General features: G+C 40.6%; 1 protein-coding gene across 1 annotated transcript; it reads right to left on the bottom strand.

Annotated features, from left to right (window-relative positions):
* Positions 1-11,322: 11,322 nt before the first annotated feature.
* LOC133807113 (cellulose synthase A catalytic subunit 1 [UDP-forming]) lies at positions 11,323-18,828 on the bottom strand. The gene is made up of 14 exons (XM_062245273.1): positions 18,587-18,828; positions 17,374-17,566; positions 17,106-17,287; positions 16,484-16,595; positions 16,195-16,381; positions 15,689-15,955; positions 15,243-15,588; positions 14,692-14,829; positions 14,481-14,606; positions 13,885-14,097; positions 13,517-13,781; positions 13,094-13,290; positions 12,608-12,958; positions 11,323-12,259 (listed from the first exon to the last, which is right to left on the bottom strand). Exons 1-14 carry the CDS (start codon positions 18,665-18,667, stop codon positions 11,678-11,680), a joined length of 3,240 nt encoding a protein of 1,079 aa, XP_062101257.1. The 5' UTR covers positions 18,668-18,828; the 3' UTR covers positions 11,323-11,677.
* Between the last annotated feature and the right edge of the window lie 3,489 nt (positions 18,829-22,317).

The following is a 22,317-nucleotide window of genomic DNA, read 5'->3' as shown; positions in this document are numbered from 1 at the left end:
TATTCCCCTGGTATTGACAATGAAACCTAGGAATTTTCCTAATGCGGCCCCGAAAGTACATTTTTGGGGGTTAAGCCTCATGCGGTATTCTCTCAAAATCTTAAAGCATTCCTCCAGATCAGAAACATGGTTATCAGCAGTTTTCGACTTGACCAGCATGTCGTCAACATACACTTCCATGTTCTTCCCGATCTGGTTGGCAAACATCCTATTTACCAACCTCTGGTATGTAGCTTCGGCATTCTTCAATCCGAAGGGCATGACCTTGTAATAATAAACGTTAGTTGGGGTCATGAAGCTAGTGTGATCCTGGTCTGCTGGATTCATGGCGATCTGATTATAGCCCGAGTATGCATCCATAAATGACATGAGCTCGTGCCCCACCGTGGCGTCTACCAATTGGTCAATCCTTGGCAATGGGAAGCAATCTTTGGGGCAGGCTTTGTTCATATCGAAGAAGTCGATGCAGGTCTGCCATTTCCCGTTGGGCTTCGGGACCAATACAGGATTGGCGACCCAGATCGGGAACTTTGCCTCGCAGATAAAGCCGCACTTTAGGAGCTGGGCTACTTCCTCTTCTAGGGCCTCAGCTCGGGTTGTTCCTAGGCGCCTTTGTTTCTGGGATTTTTCAGGCATGCTTTTATCCAAGTGGAGGGTGTGCATGATGACGCTCAGACTAATCCCTACCATGTCTTCATGAGACCAGGCGAACACGTCTAGATTCTCCTGCAGGAACTTAATCAGCTCCGCCTTCCTTTCGCTACATAGATTTTTTCCGAGCTTTACCATCCTCGTGGGGTCTTGTGGATCGATGTTTACCTCCTCGAACTCTTCGATGGCCTGGAGCTTGGATCTATCCTCGCCTATTCTAGGGTCGATATCATTATTTGAGATGATATTCTCCCTTTTGGCACTCTGAGGTTTTTCAATCCCAGAACTAGGCACAAGTTCCTGAGATTCCTCACTCCCGCCCTGGACGGTCATCGTTAACTGCCCGGGTTTTAATTTTCCCTTCATAGAAATATTGTAGCATTCCCTGGCAGCAAGCTGATCACCTCGGACTGTGCATATCCCCGAGGAAGAGGGGAATTTTAGTGCGAGGTGGCAGATGGAGGTTATGGCTTCAAATGCTATCAATGTAGGTCAGCCCAAAATAGCATTGTACGCGGCGGGACAATCGATGACCACAAACTCGAGGAGTTTCGAGACTGTCCGAGGTCCCTCTCCCAAGGTGATCACCAGCTCGATCATTCCTATTGCCGCCGACCCTTCTCCAGAGAATCCGTATAGCATCATGGAGGTGGCTTTCAGCTCGGTGACAGATAAACCCATCTTTTCTAGCGTAGACCAGAACAGCAGGTTCACCGAGCTCCCATTGTACTTTCCTAACCCTCCGGATATTGATGGATATTGATGGAAATCGGTGAAGTTATCTGCTATGCATCAGAGGCAGGAGATGCCACCTGGAAAGAGGTCAGGTGAAGGCATGACTTCTACATAGAATGACTCGATATGTTAGGGTGGACTTCCCATGGTGAGGGAACAGAAAACTAGAATGCCTCGCTACATTCAAAGTTCGAGGCTGATTCCTCGAGGATGAGTATTTAACTGACTGGTTTATGCTTTGGTCATGTAACGAACTAGAAGAACTCGGTGTTGGGAATGTTCCGAGAGGGAGATGGACATAGAGAGGTTGCCTCAAAGGTGTTATTCGAGAGGCTGAGGATAGTAATACTTATTGAGAAGAAATTAGAAACTCTGGCAGATGGATTGTAGAGGATATCATCTAGAGTATGTAAATGAGACTGAGTGGAAACTGAGCTGACCAGTGGAAAAATTATGTGGGTATGTAAAGAAATATTTGGGGGTACTTCAAGGTCGGACTACAGATAGGATTGGTATAAGGAATGTTGTAAAAGATGGTTTAAGCTGACAGAAAAATCTACTGAAGCAATCGAAGGAATTTGACCTTGGAGTAGCCAGAGCGTTATACTGCGGGGATTGTTAGCATCGTCGGCAAGGAATAAAAAGTTTGTGGTTGGATACGTGATGGGACAATGTCCCCAAGAGTTGATCTATGACCTGGTTATTACCAGCTGGAAACTAAGGATAGAGACATTTCGTGAATTTGTCTATTTTGCACCGGGTAGGGTGTGAGGAGTTGGTAACAAAGATTCTAGAATGGTTCAAGCTACAACAGCACAGGTAAGTTCTTTAGGCAGAGAATGCATGAACGGTATGGGCAAGTCCCCTTCAAGCTCACGAGCAGTACATGTGGATTACTCCCAGACGGAAATGGTGAGCAAATGATTATGCTGAAGACGTTAGTACCCAGGAGGCAAGGTCATAGGTAAGGTTCTAAGGAGTGTCAGTTTGGGTGTCGTTAGGAGTACTCAGAGTAGAGCTATAAGAAGAAAGGACCGGTATGAGGAGATTTGATCTGAAGCCACAAAGAAGCTAATGAAGAATATCTGAAGAGTAGAAAGCATAGCAGGAGTGGTAAGCGCGTCATCTATTGCATAAGTATATCCGGAGACAACTACATCAGAGATGAGGAGAACAGTAAAACTTGAGGCTAGGCGGAATGAGTGGTGTCTAGCCAGGAAGATTCAGAAGACAAGGTAAGAATTGACTGGTATCTGGCGACGCTGGATTATGCGTGCGATCTGGTTAAGTATAGAGTGATAGCATAAAGGACCTGATCCATGATGAGGATATGGAATTGTGGGGGTGCATCATAGATTGGGCACGCCCAGGCGCAAATTGATGCGAGGATGGATCGAACCTTGCGGGAGGTGAAAGAATGGATCATGGTTGATATACTCGGAATGTTAAGTCGACAGTTGTGCATGGCATAAGGTACTTGAGTGTTGGGTATTAGTAAGAAGGTTAACGTGGAGACCCAGATGTGGTGGAAATTAACAGACGGACGAACAGTGTTTATAATCCTCGATTGAACGAGGGGAGATTTAATTTGAGGCGGAACTCCTAACTGAGAGGCGTGCGTCAGTCAAGGATTAACGCCATAGACTGTAAAGGAGTGGACAAGGCAACGACTGAGATAGGCGTAACGTTAGTAGGTAAGGATTAACTGGTGAGTGTCACTGAACTATGGAATCCAAAGTGTTTGCTTTGGTAGAAGCAGGGAAGGACCCTGCCAAGGTGGTACAAGTTAGGATACCAGGATCGATTGAAGGATCCAATTAGAATTTGGTATTTGAATGAGAATTCTGAATGGATATCATTCTACCTCCTAGGGTACGTTGTACCGGGAGGGTTGATCGAGTGACGGAATTTAGTGATTTCTTGTGGTCACTGAGGGGTTAAGTGATGTGGTAGTGTATCATGGGAATAGACCACATTAGACCTTAAGTAAGGTGTTTGGACATGAAAAGTTTTAACTCAGTTGATGGAGTTAATGCAGTTGGTTCAGGTGAACTGGTTTCAGGGTAGAACGTCGATAATACTGAATTGAGACCCTATAGTATTTTAAATTTGGAAAGGATCTAGAGAACGAAGAGAACAGAGTGGGAATCTGGAATTATCAGTTGATTGCAAGTGGAATAGCAATCTGAAAGCCTATCAGATCTCTTAAAGAATTAAGCGTTGATTATGCGAATACTTGAGGTATTAAGGGAAGTGTAATCCCTGATAAGTTAGTCGTGGTGGCAGATACTGGCGTCTTGTTAAAGTAACACGACATAGAACAAGGTAAGTGGTGAAAGGTAGTGAATACTACAATTTGGCATTGGTTCAGAGAGAAATCCAAAGAGGTTGTTGGAATTCTTAAGGCAGGGGTGTCTGCCTATCTGAAAGAATAAAAGAACTTGTAAATTGTTAAATTTTGGGAAAATAAAGTTCTGGAAGGAAATATTTGTATCTCTATGTAATAATAGACGAGGATTTGTATGGTGTTCAGAGAGAGAGGGGAGAGTTCTGACTCTTGATTCAACATAAAATCCTGAAGTTGTACCAAGGGTTAGGTCAGCGGGGGCCTACAAGTTGATCCCACCTGGTAGGGGTGATGACTTATGAGTATCTCTGGAAATGGGATTTAGACAGCGAGGTAATCATTGTAATCTAAGCAGACTCTGAAGTTTCAGCAGGGTTGCGGTGTAAACAAGAAGCTAACAAAAGTATGGCTATTAGACAAAATCTTGTGGGGAAAGATTGTTACTCTTGTAAGAGTGTTGTTGAAAAGTAAAGTAAAGGCGGTGGACCTTGGAAATCATGGTCAGAGTTGCGGGTTTACTGACTGATGTGTTTGGGTAAATTTCGAGGACGAAATTTTTATGAGGAGGGGATAGTTGTAACGACCCAAAATCGCTAATAAGGCTTAAGGGCCTTGATTAGTGTGCCTGGAGGGAATATTGGAATTTATGTGTGATTTTAGTGAGTAAATGCATGATTATAATTTAAAGCATGTTATATGACTATTTGAATATTTGAGATGCATGACTATGTGTATTAGTATGCATGTAGGCCCTGATTGTGTTAGAAGGGCATAATTGTAATCTTGGCCATTTTGGGCATAACTGTATTGATATGTGATGACTGTTGAGACCACAGTGGTATGTGGTTGTATCTGTGAATTGTGACTCGAGACGATCCCAGAGAGCGGATTAGCGGAAAAGTCATAGCGGGAATTTATACCCGGCTCGGGGCGAGCCTGGGGGTATAAGCAGGAATTTAGAGAATAGATTGAGATTAATTTTGATGATGAGGAATACTTATTTGGTGATTTATCAGGTATTGGGAAGCAAGCGGGAAAATATTAGAGACACTTGAGGATTAGCGGGAATTGGGTAAAATGACTAAAATGGCCCTGTGTGGACAAATGGGTTAAGGATTAATAGGGAGGGCATTTTGGTCAATTGGCTTCTTAGAGATTAGTATATTGGGGCTTTATATACTTAGTGGGATTTATAGAGAAAGTGTGATGGCTGTGGAGAAAAAGAAAGAAAAGAAAGAAAAAGGAAGAAAAGAAAAGAGAGAAAAACAGAGGGTTTTCCAAAAGGGGCGGTTTGAGGATTCTAGCACCTCTTCTCTTCAAATTTCTTGGGGAAAAGCTCAGTGGAGAGCTAGGATAGGCTGAGCATCAAGGATCTTAAGTTAGACTTGAAGATTTGGCAAGGATTAGCAAGAACACATCAACTTTTGAGGTAAGTTTTTAGAGTTTTCAGTTTTAAGGGTTTGAGCTGTGTTTTGAGCTGAGATGATGGGAATTTTAGGGAATTTCTGGGCAAGCTTTGAGGAAGAGCAAGCTAAGGAGGTCTAGGAAATGAATCAAGGTCGAAATTGCATCAACGGTGTGAATTCTAAGCCTTTAACTTTGTTGTTTGACTGAATTTCTGGGTTTAGGGTTGATCATGGTAAATTTTGAGATTTGGGATGAATGAGCTTGGGTTTTGAGATTTGGGGATGCTTGGGATGAGTGGAGAGTGTTTATAAGCTTGATTTTGAGTTTGGTAAAGATTTGGGGAAGTTTGGGTTGAGATTGGCTCAAAGAAATCGCAGAAAAAGAATTTGGGTTTTGCCTGCCTGCAACTAGCGCTACAGCGCTAGTCTTTGGGCGCTGTAGCGCTAGGCCCTGTTTCTGGGTGGTGCGATTCTACTTGTAGCGCTATAGCGCCCCCTTTTGAGCGCTGTAGCGCTACCCTATTCCCAGAAAGGGGTTTTTGGGTTATTTTTTAGGGATTTTGACCTAGGGCTCGGGGTTCAATTCCACCACCTTGTTTTGTGGATCTAGGACTTCCCGGGGGGCTCGGGATTGGTCCCGAGGCTAGGTTTTCGGACTTGGGGTTCGGTGTTGACTTTGACCTATGGCTGTGTTTAGGTGTGCGCTAAGGCTCGAGTGGGATCGTGCTCAAGGAGTCAAGTGTTGAAAGCTATCAAACTGACAGGTAAGAAAACTATAGCACCCGTAGGACAGGGCATGGGCCCATGATGTGATTGCAGTGCTCGGCCCTATATTGCATGCTGAGATGATTGCAGGGCACGGCCCTGTAACGCCCTACTTCCTTAGAGCCGTTACTAAGTGAGTTTTTAAGACGAAATAGTGTGCAATGAACTCGCTAACCGAGGTTTTGAGCAAAAGTGTGACTAATTAAAAGTTAAGGCTGTAATCTTTGAAAATGCGTCGTTTCATTAAAACTTCTATCATTAAACATTTGGGATCCCAAAATAAGGTTTGAAAACTAATTACATCTTGAAATAAGGTTACAGTTAAGAAATCATAAAATCATAGATTATTACAGCCATTTTCGAATAAACCCCCAACCAAAGCAGTCGGGCAGGCCAAACATGTACACGTCGCTTCACGCTCTCTGTACTCATGGTTGGTTGACCCAGTCATTGCCCTTACCTGCAACATAGAGCACCCGTGAGCCGAAGCCCAGCAAGAAAACTCATGCAGAACATAACATATGCAATGTATACAGTTTTATCATAACAGATAATCCACAAATAAATAAGTCAACCATTAGACTAAGCAAACACATGTATCCACCGGGCCCCGCCCTGATTATAGCATAACACATGAATCCACCGGGCCCCGCCCTGATTATAGCATAACACATGAATCCACCGGGCCCCTCCCTGATTATAGCATCCCATGTGCTAGGTGTTACTTTCGGCCCACGGCCGCCCCGGCCTACGCCGTACTCGGCCCTTGCCGTTCATTTCATCATAATCACACATATAGTACATTCGAAATAATCATTCACACACATCATGATTCATTTAAGGTTAAACATTTGCACCTAATACAATCTGGGGCCATGCCCTTCAATCACACAGTGGGGCCACGCCCTATTATCGGGTGTTACGGTTTTCTTACCTGACAATGCGATAGTTAAAATCACCTGACTCCTTGAGCACGATCCCACTCGAGCCTTAGCGCACACCTAGGCACAAACATAGGTCAAAGTCAACACCGAACCCCAAGTCCGAATACCTAGCCTCGGGACCAATCCCGAGCCCCCGGGAAGTCCCAAATCCCCAAAACAAAGTGGCGGAAACAAGCCCCGAACCCTAGGTCAAAATCCCTCATCAAAACTCAAAAATTCCCCTCTGTGAACAGTGCAGCGCTACAGCGCTCTAAAGAGGGCGCTGTAGCGCTACAAGCAGAATGCACCCCCCAGAAACAGGGACTAGCGCTACAGCGCCCACTGACTAGCGCTGTAGCGCTAGTTGCAGCCCAGAAAACCCAAAATCGCATTTCTGCGATTTCTTTCACCCAATCTCAAACCAAACTTCCCCAAATCTTTACCAAACTCAAAATCAAGCTTATGAACACTCTCCATTCATCCCAAGCATCCCAAATCCTCAAATCCCAAGATCATTTATCCCAAATCTCAAAATCTATCATGAACAACCCTAAACCAGAAATTCATGCAAACCACAAAGATAGAGTCTTAGAAATCATACCATTGCTGCAAATTTCGACCTTGAATCAACCCTAAGCCTCCTTAGCTTGCTCTCCCTCAAAGCTTGCCCAGAAATCCCTAAAATTCCCATCAACTCAGCTCAAAACACAGCTTAAACCATCAAAACCCTTAAAACCGAAAATCTCTAAAACTTACCTCAAACATTGATGTGTTCATGCCAAATCTTCAAGTCTAACCCAAGATCCTTGATGCTCAGCCTATCCTTGCTCTCCACTAAGCTTTGCCTCAAGAAAAATGGAGTGGAATGGTGCAAAAATGCACAAACCGACCCTTTGGAAAACCCACCTGTTTTTCCCTCTTTTCTTTCTTTCCTTTTCCTTCTTTTCTTTCTTTCTCTCCACAGCCAACACTCTCTATAAATCCCACTAAGTGTAAAGCCTCATAAATCAATTTCTAAAAGCCAAATGACCAAAATGCCCTTCCTATTAATTCTCAATCCTTTTGTCCAAATAGGGCCATTTTAGTCATTTTACCCAATTCCTGCTAATCCTCAAGTGTCTCTAACATTTTCCCGTTGCTTTCCAACACCCGATAAACCACCAAATAAATATCCCCCATCATCAAAATAAATCTCAATCTATTCTCTGAATTCCTGCTTATATCCCCAGGCTCGCCCCGAGCCGGGTATAAATTCCTGTCATCACTTTCCGCTAGCCTGCTCACTGGGATCGCCTCGAGTCACAAAGCACAGATACATCCACATACCACTGTGGCCTCAACCATCAACACATATCAATACAGTTACGCCCAATCATGGCCAAAATTACAATTATGCCCTTCTAACACGATCCGGGCCTACATGCATACTAACATACATAGTCATGCATCTCAGATAAACAAATAGTCATATAACATGCTTTAAATCATAACCATGCATTTAAATCATTAAAATCACACATAAATCCCATCATGCCCTCTTGGCACGCTAATCAAGGCCCTTAAGCCTTATTAGCGAATTTGGGTCGTTACAGGCCCTATATTGCATTACATGTTAGGGTGCAAACTTAATTGAATTGATAAATGTTTGAATGCTACTTGAGTTATACTATTTGCAATTATAGTAGAGAGAACGGCAAAGGCCGAGAACGGCAGTGGGGCCGGAAGTAACACTTAGCACGTGAAGTGCTTGTAGTCAGGGTGGGACCCCATGGATACATGTGATATCCTTACGATGAAGACCGAGACCCCAGGCTTTGGTAAGGCCTCTGGGACAGCATGGCCGTGTTTGTTTAGTCTAATGGAATACTTGTTTACCCGTGGATTATCTACTATGTTAACTGTATAAATCGCATATGTTATGTACTGTATGAGTTTTCTTGCTGGGCTTCGGCTCACGGGTGCTCTGTGTTGCAGGTAAGGGCAAAGACTGAGTCAACCAACCATGAGTACGGAGAGCATGAAGCGACGCGTACATGTTTGGCCTGCCCGACTGCTTTGGTTGGGGGTTTATTTGAGAAATGGCTGTAATAATCTGTGGTTTAATAATTAATCGACTGTAAACTTATTTTAAGTTGTAAATAGTTTTCAAACCTTATTTTGGGATCCCAAATGTTTAATACTAGAAGTTTTCAATGAAACAACACATTTTTCAAAGATTACAGCCTTAACTTTTGCTTAGTCACACTTTTGTTTTAAAAACCTCAGTTAGCAAGTTCATTGCACCTTTTTCGTTTTAAAACTCACTTAGTAACGGCTCTAAGGAAGTAGGGCGTTACAGCTAAGTGATGAACCGTAATGGATGAATGATCTCAAAGGAAGATTATAACTCAAATATTTTTTTTAGGTGGTTCAAAGGTTAAAATCCTTCTAGTCCACTAGCCAATATTATTGATATATCTCTAATATTCGTTACAGGGTATTTCTTTACAAATAAGAAGCCAACCCTTCGCAACTCCCAGGGTTTCCATATTTATAGGGAGAGGACACCCGGGGGTTGGCAAAGGAGGTCATCCCGTGACCCTCTTACCCATCATGTCACTTCTACGACATTCATGATTAATTCCTAAAACCTGACAATGAAGTGTGGTCTAATCAATAGGTAAGGGGGATAATGGGCCGCATGGCCCAAACCAGTCGTGGGGTGTCTGAACACGCACGTTTATGCTACGTATCCGAGAATTCAGGAATGGAGTAGACACGTGATGTCTGATATATGCACGTTTACATTGCGTGGTTGACTTTATAAAGGGTCGGAGGTGTCAACTCAAGCTCGTACCCTGAGCTTGATGTAGTCTCAGCTCGTGGTGTCCATGCAGCTGATCCAATGCCTTAGCAATCTCACTAAACCTTTGGCTATCTCGAGCTAAAGAGGTAAAGACTTGTAACACCTGCTCCAGGTAGGTGGTTTCCACGTGGCTGATAGAATTGTCCCCTTTTCCAGCTCGCTAATAACCTGTGGATATTTAGGGCGTACAACAGGTAATTGAGAAATTTATCCTTTTGAATGACTTATTCAACATATCCAATCAACGTCGACTGTCACGTCATTAAATCGAAAAATGAGTATAACATGCCCAGATTGCCCATAACATTTTAAGTTTAAAATAAATTTATATGTTTTTGTTATTAATTTAAACTTTTATTGCTTTTTTTTTAAGGCATGCTCTTAGTTTTGTGCCATTTTATGGTGATGGCTCTGTTGTCATAAGTGTTATCTTATGACTATGATTATGTTATATCCAATTGCTTTTTTTATATGGTGTTGTTATGTTATATTTAGTTAGTTATAAGTGTTATTTTATGATCTTTTCGTTTTTCATAAAACAAAAAATTGGGGTATCAATCTATAACCAAAGGGGGTCTCTTTGGTTAGAATTGGTGTCTTTTTTCCTTTCCTTGGTTTTAAAAAAATTGATGGGTATTTGTCTTGCTTTGTGATCCAGGTAACTTATTAGCTTTTCAAGCAGAAGCTCTTGCTTTTTAACGATGCTGAATTAGACTCATTCTCTAGGATTCGTGGTTAATATAGTGTCTTCAAATTCTCTTTCTTAGGTATGACTCTTAGCAGCAACACTGTTTATCATAATAAATTGGGTGTAATTTTTTACTGACATTAAAGCTCTATTGTCTAATCTTCCAGGGGTATCTTTTTCTCATGTTGGTTGCAATTTTAATATCGTGGCCCTTGGATTGGCTAAGCATACCCTTTGGCTAGACAATGAATTTTCTTGGTTGAAAGAGGTCCTTCCTCCAATATGATGTTTTTCAATCTTGAATAATGATACCATCTATTCCGACAAAAGAAAATAAAGAACTTTTATAGGTTTTTCAATTCTTTTATAAAAAAATTCATACTGATACTTTTTAACATTTAAAGTTAAAATATATATATATATATATATATATATTCAAATTTGAAAGGTTGGGGGCGAGTTCAAATTGCATTTAATTCTATTTGTTGCAAGTTAATTTAACTGAATTTTTATTTTTGCCATGCAAATCGTTACCAAAGTATCTCAGTATCTCCTTTGCAAATTCTACTTTTTTTTTTCCGAATGAAACCCGCGTACCCTTCCCTAATTAGATGAATCTAAATCAAGCTCGCCAAGTTTTTTCAGCCAGTTAGAAGCCAAATGAGTTCATTAAAATATATACAACAATTAAATGAAACTCCAGTCCAAGTAGGTGTAGCTAGAAATTAGTAGCAAAAATAAATAAATTAATCCTTAAAATCAATCTGACCACATGTATGCGGCAGCAGACTCGGAACAAAGAGGCAGTGAATGAAACAAAGATATTGTTAAAATAAGATGAGAAAGAATTTAGCAGGCTGATTTTGATGAAGCAAAAGATTTGTATCCAGTACTAGTGCTGCCACCGTAATACATAAGTTGGCATGAAAACATTAACAAATTTTGTTGTTTTAAGACAAAAGTAGAGATATAAATAGCTCCTAATATAACAGTTTACAATGAATGAATCATAACAAGACTGCACAACCAAGACAAATATTCCAAGTAATGATAGTTCACGAAACCTATTTCAGAAGGTACCAAATCAAAACATCTGTAGAAGAGTAAACAAAAAAAATAAAAAATAGTACATAAAGTTTTATAATTATCATATCCACCACCACCACCAGATTTCCTTTTGGACACAAGGAAAACGCACATAACTTAAGTCCAGTAGATAACTTCAATACTTTGGTCTCTTGTTATATACACATTGAAGGTTTGTGGCGTGGCTCGAGATGGCGCTTACTTTCAAATAAAAACGAACTCTCTAGTGTACTAACAGTTGACGCCACACTGAGAAGCCGCTTTTGCAGCATCAGATGTGAATGGATCAATACGCACCCAGAGCAAGGAGAAGATGGAAGCAAGAAGAATGGACCAAACGATGACAATTGTAGGTGTACGGTTTTGTCGACCCAGGAGACCCTTCAAGAATGGGTACAAATGGGCAATGACCCATATGGCAAAGAAGAGCTTCCCAAAGAGTGGTCCCCAAGACTGGTAGCCACTGTTTATGGCATGAGAAACACCAGCCACAATACCCACCAAGTTAATAAGAAGAACTGTAGTTGGAGGGATGAGAAGAGCTGTCCATTTGAACACATAAAGCTCCGCAAAGTCTCCATCATCATCAGATGCCTTGGAAGTAACAGTGAAGTTTGTATCAATCCCAGCAAGAACTTTCAACAAACCTTGGAAGACAGCAAAAAGATGAGCTGATGTTCCACCAATGACCCAAAACTGTTCATTTCTCCACCAGTCCTCAATACTGACACCACTCCACCTGAGCTCAAGAATTCCAGTAGCGAAAATGGAGACGAAAAGCAGTATGAACCACATGCTAGCAAAGTTGCTTAACTGGTGAAAACAAAACAAAACTCATTTATTAAATTGAGTTACCCAATATTGAAAAAAAAAATGATTAATTGGACAAAGGTAACATCCATCATAAAAGTAAAGCATATCTGCACTACTTTATGTAGCACAAACATGTTGATCATCCCACTCCATGGAAATGGAGGAATCATGAAAATGATCCTCATTAGTGAAGTATTCATGAGTTGAAAAAGAAGAGATGCAAGTACAGAGACATAAAAAATCATTATCCTTCCAAAATAATCTCATAAATTTAAGAGAACACAAATTAGTCACACAGGAAAGGAAAGTTTCTGTACAACCTTCTAATCAATGCAAACTACTGCTTACCTCGGGAATAATAAACTTCCCAGTGAGAAGGCAGAAAGCAGGAAGCGCACAGTAAAAAAGCAATGGAATAGAGGTAAGGGGATACACAATGGTGTTGATGTATGCCAATCGCTCCAAAAGTCTGAGTTTCCCATTGTAACCATACCAGATGGGACAATGTCTGCTAAGCAAAATTTCAATCGATCCCAAGGCCCATCGAAGCACTTGGTTCAAACGATCAGAAAGATTGATAGGAGCAGAACCCTTAAATGCTGGGCGAGGAGGCATGCAATATATTGAAATCCAGCCACGAGCATGCATCTTAAACCCAGTTAAAATATCTTCAGTCACTGAACCATAAATCCATCCAATCTGTAGACAAAATAAAATGCTTAATTAATACCCTAATGAATACAAAATCTCATCTAATGGCATCTTACAGCTTTTTTCTTTGCTTCGTTTCTGTTTTTTGGTTCTATGTTCATACTACCATACTAAGTTACCAACCTCTTTCCCCCACTCAGTCTTATCTTCGTATCCACAGCTAATTACATGGATTGCTTCCTTCAGAAGTGTTGCAGGGTTGGTTGATGGCGGAATACCTCCTTGTTCCATGAAGGTGGCTGCAATAAAAACAGGGGACTGTCCAAAACGCTTCTCTAAGCTCTTCTGGGACATAAGAAGTGCTCTCTCATCATCATAACCTGAAGAAGACAAGAATTTTGTTATGATTTCATAGTTGATGCATCATCAGTCATTTCAAATCAATGTTCACTAGCCGCTCTCAATAAATATAACATATTAATAAGAAATAATACTGAAAAATACAACTAAAGGGACGTCACCATATTTTAAAATTAACGAATATACAATCGCATAATTTTAAATGATGACATCAAGAGAGAAGTAAAATATTCACGAAAAACCAACCTTCAACACCCTCCTCGATGTCTTCCATATTGAAAATCGGAATAGTAGACTCAGTTCTTTTAGCTGCTCTCTTCTTGTCAATGTACTTCTTGTTGCTATGCTTTCCTTTCTTTCTTGAACCACAACAACTCTTCACGATTATGTTTGGTTCCAAATCTTCCTCAGTTAATACTGGATCATACCCATATAAAGCTTGCCTGTTGAAACAGCAACCAGTTCCCACATAAACTGGACCTTGGATGCCATCCAGCCCTTTCAAGTTGATCTGAAAAATAATTGAGTTTAGTTTATTAAATATAAGCACAATTAACCATAAGGTACATAGCAGGAAAAACCATACGGTGTTACAGAAATTAAGAGGGACATACATCAAAGAAGACAATATTGCGATTTGCATATCGATCGTGCATGTCAATGCCATCAAAACGCTGAGGGAACTGTACATAACAGGTCTTCTTCCCATAAGCAGGGTCCATCATGAAACACATTGCTTCTTTAAGAGCCTTGCTGTTATTGAAGTAGTGATCACAATCAACATTCAAGAGATAAGCACCATTGGTCAGGACAGCCGACACTCGAATCTGTGTAAGACGTGAAACCCAAGTAAGAAATCGGAACAGGTTTTATGAGATACTAGATATGCTACAATGAGAAGATGTTTTCAAATGAGGTATCCTCAAACAAATTCATCTAATGTTCCAGAAAATGCTAGGACAGTCCCATACCCTAATAGGCCATTATGCAAATGTTCAAGTAAAAATAAGTAAGATCGCAAATGAGGTAAATACAAAATCACAAGGCATACGTAGCCTCCAAGTCTATGCAACATAAGACATGAGTTTGGGCAGATAAAACTTGGTGCAAAACCCGCTATACAAATCAGGATGGTGTATAATTAGCATTAGTAATGTCTCAGCTAACGTGGATCGGGACACCAAACTAAGAAGTTATGCAAAGAACAAACCAAAGCATTCATTGCCCCGGCTTTCTTGTGATGCTGGAAGCCAGGACGCTTCTCACGAGAGACATAAACAAGTCGAGGCAACTCATTTCCATCAGTATCAAGGCCCCCGCTATGGCCTAAGAAAACCTGTTGGTAAACCCCAAAAAACAATCTGTAAGTGAAACAAGACAAATGTAGAATATCAAATTACTTAGATACGAATGATTATTACCTGAATCATTCCTGGATGATCCCTAGAATTATTTCCAGGCCAGGGAGTGCCATCCTGCATTGTCCAACCTTCCTCAGGCATTTTCTGTGCTTTTGCTACAAGGGCATTGATTCGCACCTTATATTCTTCATACTCTCTCTGCAAGGGAAAAAATGCACAATTATTGCCTATTAACATTCTTCAATTGTAATTAATTGAGATAAACAATTCCACACTACATGATGAATTATCCAATGCAAACATTGTTTCAGACCTCTTGATTTTCTAAAAGGACAATTCTACTGTATATGAAATAACAAAATGTCATTCACCTAAAAACAGCATAAGTAATCTTCTTGTTTGAAATGAGAATTTATTAAAATATCAGGTAGGTGGATTTGACTAATATTAAGGTAACAAATGAGTTCAAAAGCCTCAGGCTACTGTAATAACATTTTTTCTACATAATTGAAAGAACATCAAGATTGATGCCACGACTTCAAAACATAACTCAAAAATATAGAAAGGAACAGCATATAAGCATTGTGTGATCAAACTTATCATCACTGTACCTTCATTGCTCGACGCTCTTTCACAAAAGAAGGCTGTATCTTGTCCTTCAAGTAGTCTATCTTTTGGGCAAAATAAAACTCAGGGGCCCTTGGTTCAATGTTATGTTTCTTGCAAAAGGGCACCCATTTTCTAGCAAACTCAGCAGTTTCAGAAAGGGATTCAAAGGTCAGCATTGCCGAACCATCATCTGATACATAGCAAGAGACTTTGTCGACAGGATAATCCACAGCAAGTATAGACAAAACAGTGTTTGCTGTAACGAGTGGAGGCTCCTTGAGGGGATCCACAGTACTCACAAAAACATCAATCGGAGCTAACTGTGATGGTTCACCCTCACGATCATACCTACATAGTAAGACCATGATCACCAAGGTAAGATAAACAGATAACATCATTTCACATGCTCAGACTATTCAACCACACCACTAAAACAAAGTTGACTTACCTCAGTGCAAGTCTGTCCAGATATGTCTCACGGTTAATAGGATACCATTTTGGAAATTGATCTAGAAGCCAAGACAAGGCAAACCAAATCTCACAGATAACTGATATCAGCCATAATGGGTATGCATCTTTCACTGGGTGAGTCGCACGGTATTGTAAAAAGAAACCCAGAATAATAAGTCGGAGTATGATCACAATACGATAAGGAGTCATGTGGGAGGAAGCAATTGGCACCACCCGACTCAATGGTTGACGAGCATCATCAGCCCTGAGACATATAACATAAGTATCCTAGAAATATAATCATACAAACAGCTAACCATATGCATAAAAGACTAAGGAGATACACTTTTTTATTCTACAGGATTCAGATACAATTTATGCTCCAATGTTACATATATTGGAAATTGGTAATGAAACAAAATAAGAGAAATTATGAGATTTTAATTTGCATAGGAGAAGAGTAAACTAAATCAAGCAAGATAAAGTTTTACTCAATGTTCTCACATTTGGAGTTCTTCTCCATTTGAACCAGTCCCTTCCATGTCTCCTTTCCCTTCTGTATATCTGCTGGTCACCTGAATCATATTTTTATCTTGTTTGAGCTTCCAACCTTCAACCCTTTCTTTCCAGTCAACATTCCCTAGCCCATAAGAGTTCAAGTCTTTTGATGGATCTATGATTCTCACTGGAACTGTAATGGAAAATAGCTCAGTCAATGGACTTTCAAATAAGCCTTAAAAACGATAGTACATTCCAAAATTTTACTATGAATAATTTTAAGCCCTTTTAGTACCTGGAAGCCGAGGATCAACATAAGGAAGATGCTTGTCCCCAGGACCCAGAGGACCTGAAGTCGTTCTCACAGATTGGTTATCAGGTGTAGCACATGGAATCTCACCAGATATCTGAACAAATTATGGGCACATCATTAGGGAGAAAACACCAATCTTGTAAGATTGCAGCCTATGGAACCTACATTTTAACTTTGGTTACAATAGTTAATCCAAGTGAGAGAACCAATCTCACTTTCATTAATGTTTCTTTTCTCCTTTTATTCTATAAGAAAATAAAGAACAACATAATCAAAGGACAGCATCCCTGAGAATACCAGAACCTAGACATATATCTTTTAATGCCTCTAGATCAGTGAAAAAATTAACAAAGTAATGTGACAGGAACATATTTATTTAATTTTTATATTCGTGGTCACCGAACTCATAGTCCACCACGTCCCATAACACCACACAAATTAGGCAACCTATAAGTTAGATAGCCCTATTAATGAAATCTATGTAGCAACAAATAAGAGAGAGGTGGGAAGAAAATATTAGCCAAAAACAAACCTATATTGAAAATGTAGGACAAAAAAAATACAGATACTAAATTGACCACCAGATATTGCTTTAATTTCCTACCGGCTGCCCATTGGTGAGGAGGGGAATCGGCTGTTGAGACTCATGTCTAGAGCAAGATGAGAGGTCAGCATCTTCTGCTTGCCACCGGCGTCTTGCATGGCTATTTCCTTGACCATAATTGAACTCATTCTCCAAATCATCATCTCCATCCTCATCATCATCGCCATCTACACGAGGACTCCCTAAAAATATCCATCGGACAATCCTTACAAAGCCCAAAATGATGCACTAATGCAATCGAAAACATGAAAATACCAGCCTAGCTTACCCTTGTGCCTTTGATACCTAGTCTTGCACTTTGGGCAAGACTGGTCTCCCTCTTTTCTTTCATATTCATAACAAGGCCGGCAAACTGGGTATGCACACTCATTGCAGGCAACAAATACATCACCATCAGCTGTCAGACCAACGACAGCCCCACAAATCTTACATATTTGGCCACTCACATCCACAGGCTTGGGCTGCATGATTCAACAACAGCTTTCAAATTAAAACTACAAAAAATTTAATAACAGAATACAAAATCCAATATGTCAGATGGAACTCTTTTTCTAACTAAATAAGGCCCACTTTTATATAATTATCCGATAGGGAAAAAAATTAAAGAAACAAGAACTAGATCTTTCAACTAATAGTCTGACAACAATTAAACAGGCTTAACTTTGAAATAATTTTACAATCGTATAACTTTAACAATGCACATAACATGCAAAGCCATGATAGGGATCGAAAATTCAAACTGCCCACCGGAAGGGGAAAAAAGAAGAAACTATCCTTTATCAAACATTCAAATAGAATGACCCCCCAGAAATATACTGACTGCAAATCTCGATAGGATAGTAAAAATTTAACTGCAGAGCTGCACTAGATAATATCCACCCAACTAAGCTATGCTTGGTACTAAATCATGACAATCATTTTATCGAACTAAACCAAGATGACAATAGTAATGAGATTCAGCGGAGAAGAGAAAGAGTATTAAAAAACTAAGGGTCAGAACTAATATAAACAACATTGAAAAACTGATCTTACCATACCATATCAGGACCCAAGATAGAAATAAGAGGTAAAGTACGTAGTACAAAACAAAGCATGAAAAACCAGTAAAATCAGCAACCACCGACATAATCTAGCAAATTAACCACATAAATCACAAAGCGAATATCAACATTTTGGAAAAATCGCATTCACCGCTCGAATAATTAACACCAAAAACAGATAGAACAATTTAAATTTTAACTCCCCAAAAACAAAAAGCCCATTAATTTTTCGAGAAGGCTTAAAAGATCGAAAATTGCTTTCACTCACCCGCAACTCAGATCCAAACAAAACAAATTTCTCGAAAAAAAAAATTGTAGGAAAAAAATTTACAAATTCATGAAGTGAGAACTCACTTCCTCACAATCACCAGTCAGATCTAATCAGTACAAAGCGATCAGAATTGAAATTAAACACAAAAAAAAATGTTTGTAAAGACTAACCCCAGTATCGGAATCGTGACGAATCCGAACGAGCTCGTTCCTCGTGTGAGACCCGGCAACCAATCCGCCATTGGCTTCCATGACTCTTCAGCTTAAATCCTCAGCCTTCAGTGGCTGATCGCAGAATGTTTTCCTGATATACAGATGGTAAGGTGCGTAGTGAAGAGAGAGAGAAGACAGAATTCTTCGCCTGTTCAATACGCCATTGCCGTACTATCTTTCTCTTACTACAGCTGTGAACTAATGTCTGTGCTGGGTCTTTTTATCGCTTTGTCTTGAAGATTATTTTAGTATTTTAACCGGCTAAACCGGTAGCTGGTGCCTACCGACAGCTTAAGGTTCCAGTCTTGTAGTTGTAGCGACTTACATACATGGCTGCTAGGTTCCAGCTCTAATCAGTTCTCATTTGAGCCGTAGCCGTAGCCGTAGCCTGATTTGAGCAAGCTCAAATCACCTACTTATCACCCATGATAGTGAAGTTCCACCAATGAGAGATCGACACGTGTGCTTTACGGTGTTAGTATGTCTCTTTCGACGAGGGAAGTGACAAAGTGAGTCAATAACTAATACTAATTATAAAATTATTTTGTTCAATAATTTGATTTGCTAACTGCTATGGACAGGCTGGCCTACGAATCCACCGCTGTTACCGGTGGCAATTTCTACCTCTCTCTCTTATGTATGTATGTATGTGGATCTAACGACCATTGTCCACGTGTTTCTTTAAAAAAAAAGGAAAAAAAATGTTTATGATATTTTTTTTTTTTTTGAGGAAATTTAGTTATTTAGGGAATTTTTAAAAAATATGGTTTTTATATTATTAATGTGCAAAAATATGAGAATTATACTTTTTTTAATTTGTATGAGAAAATTTATTAAAGATAAAATTAAAATATGGGAAACACAATGTTGACGCGGTTCTTCGGCAACAAATAATTATATAAATAAGGAGAGGGATTAGTGCTAAGTGGTAAACCGTAATGGATGAATGATCTCAAAGGAAGATTATAACTCGAATATTTTTTTTAGGTGGTTCAAAGGTTAAAATCCTTCTAGTCCACCAGCCAATATTATTGATCTATCTCTGATATTCCTTACAGGGTATTTCTTTACAAATAAGAAGTCAACCCTTTGCAACTCCCAGGGTCTCCATATTTATAGGGAGAGGACACCTGGGGGTTGGCAAAGGAGGTCATCCTGTGACCCTCTTACCCATCATGTCACTTCTGCGACATTCATGATTAATTCCTAAAACCTGAAAATGAAGTGTGGTCTAATCAATAGGTAAGGGGGATAATGGGTCGCATGGCCCAAACCAGTCGTGGGGTGTCTGAACACGCACGTTTATGCCGCGTATCCGAGAATTCAGGAATGGAGTATGTTGACCCTGATTTTGGGCAACTGACACGGAGTCAAAATACGCTTGACGTGGATGAATGCGTTGAAAAGAACGTGATAACGAAAATAATAAGAACACGATATTTTATAGTGGTTCGGCCCCAGAATCTGGTAATAACCTACTTCCACTTAGATTGTTATTGATGTGAGATCCAAAGGAGTGATCAAAGAACTAGAGTTCAATGAGTTTCACCAACCTCTGAAGAACAATACAATGTGACTAATTTGATAACTCGAATTTCCAGTGGTCTAGAAATCAGAAAAAGAAAAAAAAAAGGGCCTCTTCCCTAAGCCCTCTTCTTCTCTTTATAAGCTCAGGGAAGATTTACCTTGATTTGTTACAGATATTATTTCCTAAATAATCGGATACTCAGGAAATCATGGGAGATAATTTTGGATTCCATCATAACTGCCTAAGATTTCCTCCGCGTATTACGTGCATACGACCAGACTGGTCGTATGAAGAGACCGATCGCATGATACCGAATATCTTCCTGGTCGATAGTCGAACACAGGTTCTGCCAGGTGCCAGCCACGTGTAATTAGTGCCTGCCATGTCATTCACTTCTGATTTTTGGGATAACATTTGCCCCCCAAGTTTGTTTAGTGCGACCAGCAATAAAGAAACTTAAGGGAACAACCGTTCACCTTCCCACGTCTGCCAGAGTCCCCATGCATTTTCGAAAACCATGACACAATTATGTCTAATCAAGCCTTTTCGGTTTCCAAAAAGGCAATCTGACGGCTTGTCCACTTCCCCACGTTTCGAAAGTGGGAAGTGATGATTACCGCCTTTTGGCTGTCCCTTCGCTCCCTATAAGTAGGTCTTTCTTCTCTTTCAAGAAATTTTTACCCATCACCTTTGCCAAAATCTTCAAGAACTTGCACCAGTGTTCAGAGCTTCGAAAACGTCCGACGTCTTGCCGCAGGTCTTCCGATTCAGGTTTCTGTCTTTCTCTGAATCCCCATTTTAGCTCAGGTAAGAACTTCGTTCTTTAAGCTTTTTATTACGTCATGCATGCCATTTTTGTACTCTGTGATCTGCGTTCTTGAATAGGGTTTTAAAAATTTCTTGGTATAAGCCATCCATTGCTAGGTAGAAGTGCGTTTTTATGCCTTGTATAGGTTAGGTCGACACCTTGATATATAGAATCTCTGATTTAGGGCGTTAGGTTGCCGAAAGATTCAACCTTTAAGCCAGGTGAAAAAACCGAAATTTTTTCCTGCCCTTCAGGAGTCGAAAAAGTTCTCTTTTCAGAAAACGGTTTACTTTCCCTTTTGTTTTCATCCGTCTTTTAAACTACCCACGTTGAAGTTAGTGTAGGACTAGGATGCTGCTGGTTATTTAGGCACGAGCAACGTTATCCCAGCTTTTCCCACTACTTCGCGGATTATGTCTTATCTCCTCCATTGTCTGTTTGCAGTTCATATGCAAGACCCTTGAGGGGGAGAAAGACCTATCAAAGACAAACTCTTGGCCCAACTACTCGAGGGCGAAGAGAATCCATCCACGTTGATTCCAAAAATTCCATTCTCACGTTCTAACCCAAATCCTCCACCGGCTCCTACTCAAAAAATGGCCAGAACAAAAACCAAGGCCAGAAAAAGACGCAACCCTTACTCTCCAAGTCAGCCTCCTGCTGATGCTCCCTCGACCAGTGGTCGAGGTGAATTCCCTCCTAAAACCGAAGTCCAGAGGCGTGCCCGTCCTCGTCATGCCGACCAGCCGGCTGTTGAGTGGCATGTGGTACCCCCAAGTACGGTGACAATCCGCATGATCAGCAACTATTTAAATAAGTATAATCTGACGGGGATAACCCTAGTCAGACCTTCCATCGATCAGCGAGCCAACCTGCCAGGGGGGGCTTATAGTGCCTGGTTGAGATACCACATCGAGGCGGGTGCTACCCTGCCTCTTCATACATTTTTCCAAGGGGTGGTAAACTACTTTGGGGTAGCCCCTTTTCAAATTACCCCGAACGGGTATAGGATGCTGGCCGCACTCTATATCCTTTATAAACTCAAGAAATGGCCAGCTCCTTCTCCTCACGAGGTCAATTATCTGTTTGATCTCAAGTCCAACCCCAACAAAGATGGTACGGGGTTTTTCCACTTTTGCCACCAGGAGACCGGACGCACCTCTGTCCGAGACCACTCACATCTCCAACGTGGGGAAGTATCATATGGAGTACTTCCTTACGCCTGACATTGCCGCGAACAACCTGGCCTTCACCCGAGGAGGTAAGGAAAATAACGAGCCTTAAACTAGTTCTTGCCCTTTAAATCTTTCTTGTCGTAATATTTCACGGTTCCACTGTGTTCCAGGTCCATGG

Source organism: Humulus lupulus, chromosome X, assembly GCF_963169125.1.
Source record: "Humulus lupulus chromosome X, drHumLupu1.1, whole genome shotgun sequence".
Lineage (NCBI taxonomy): Eukaryota > Viridiplantae > Streptophyta > Magnoliopsida > Rosales > Cannabaceae > Humulus > Humulus lupulus.
This window is presented reverse-complemented; position numbering and strand designations above follow the sequence as displayed.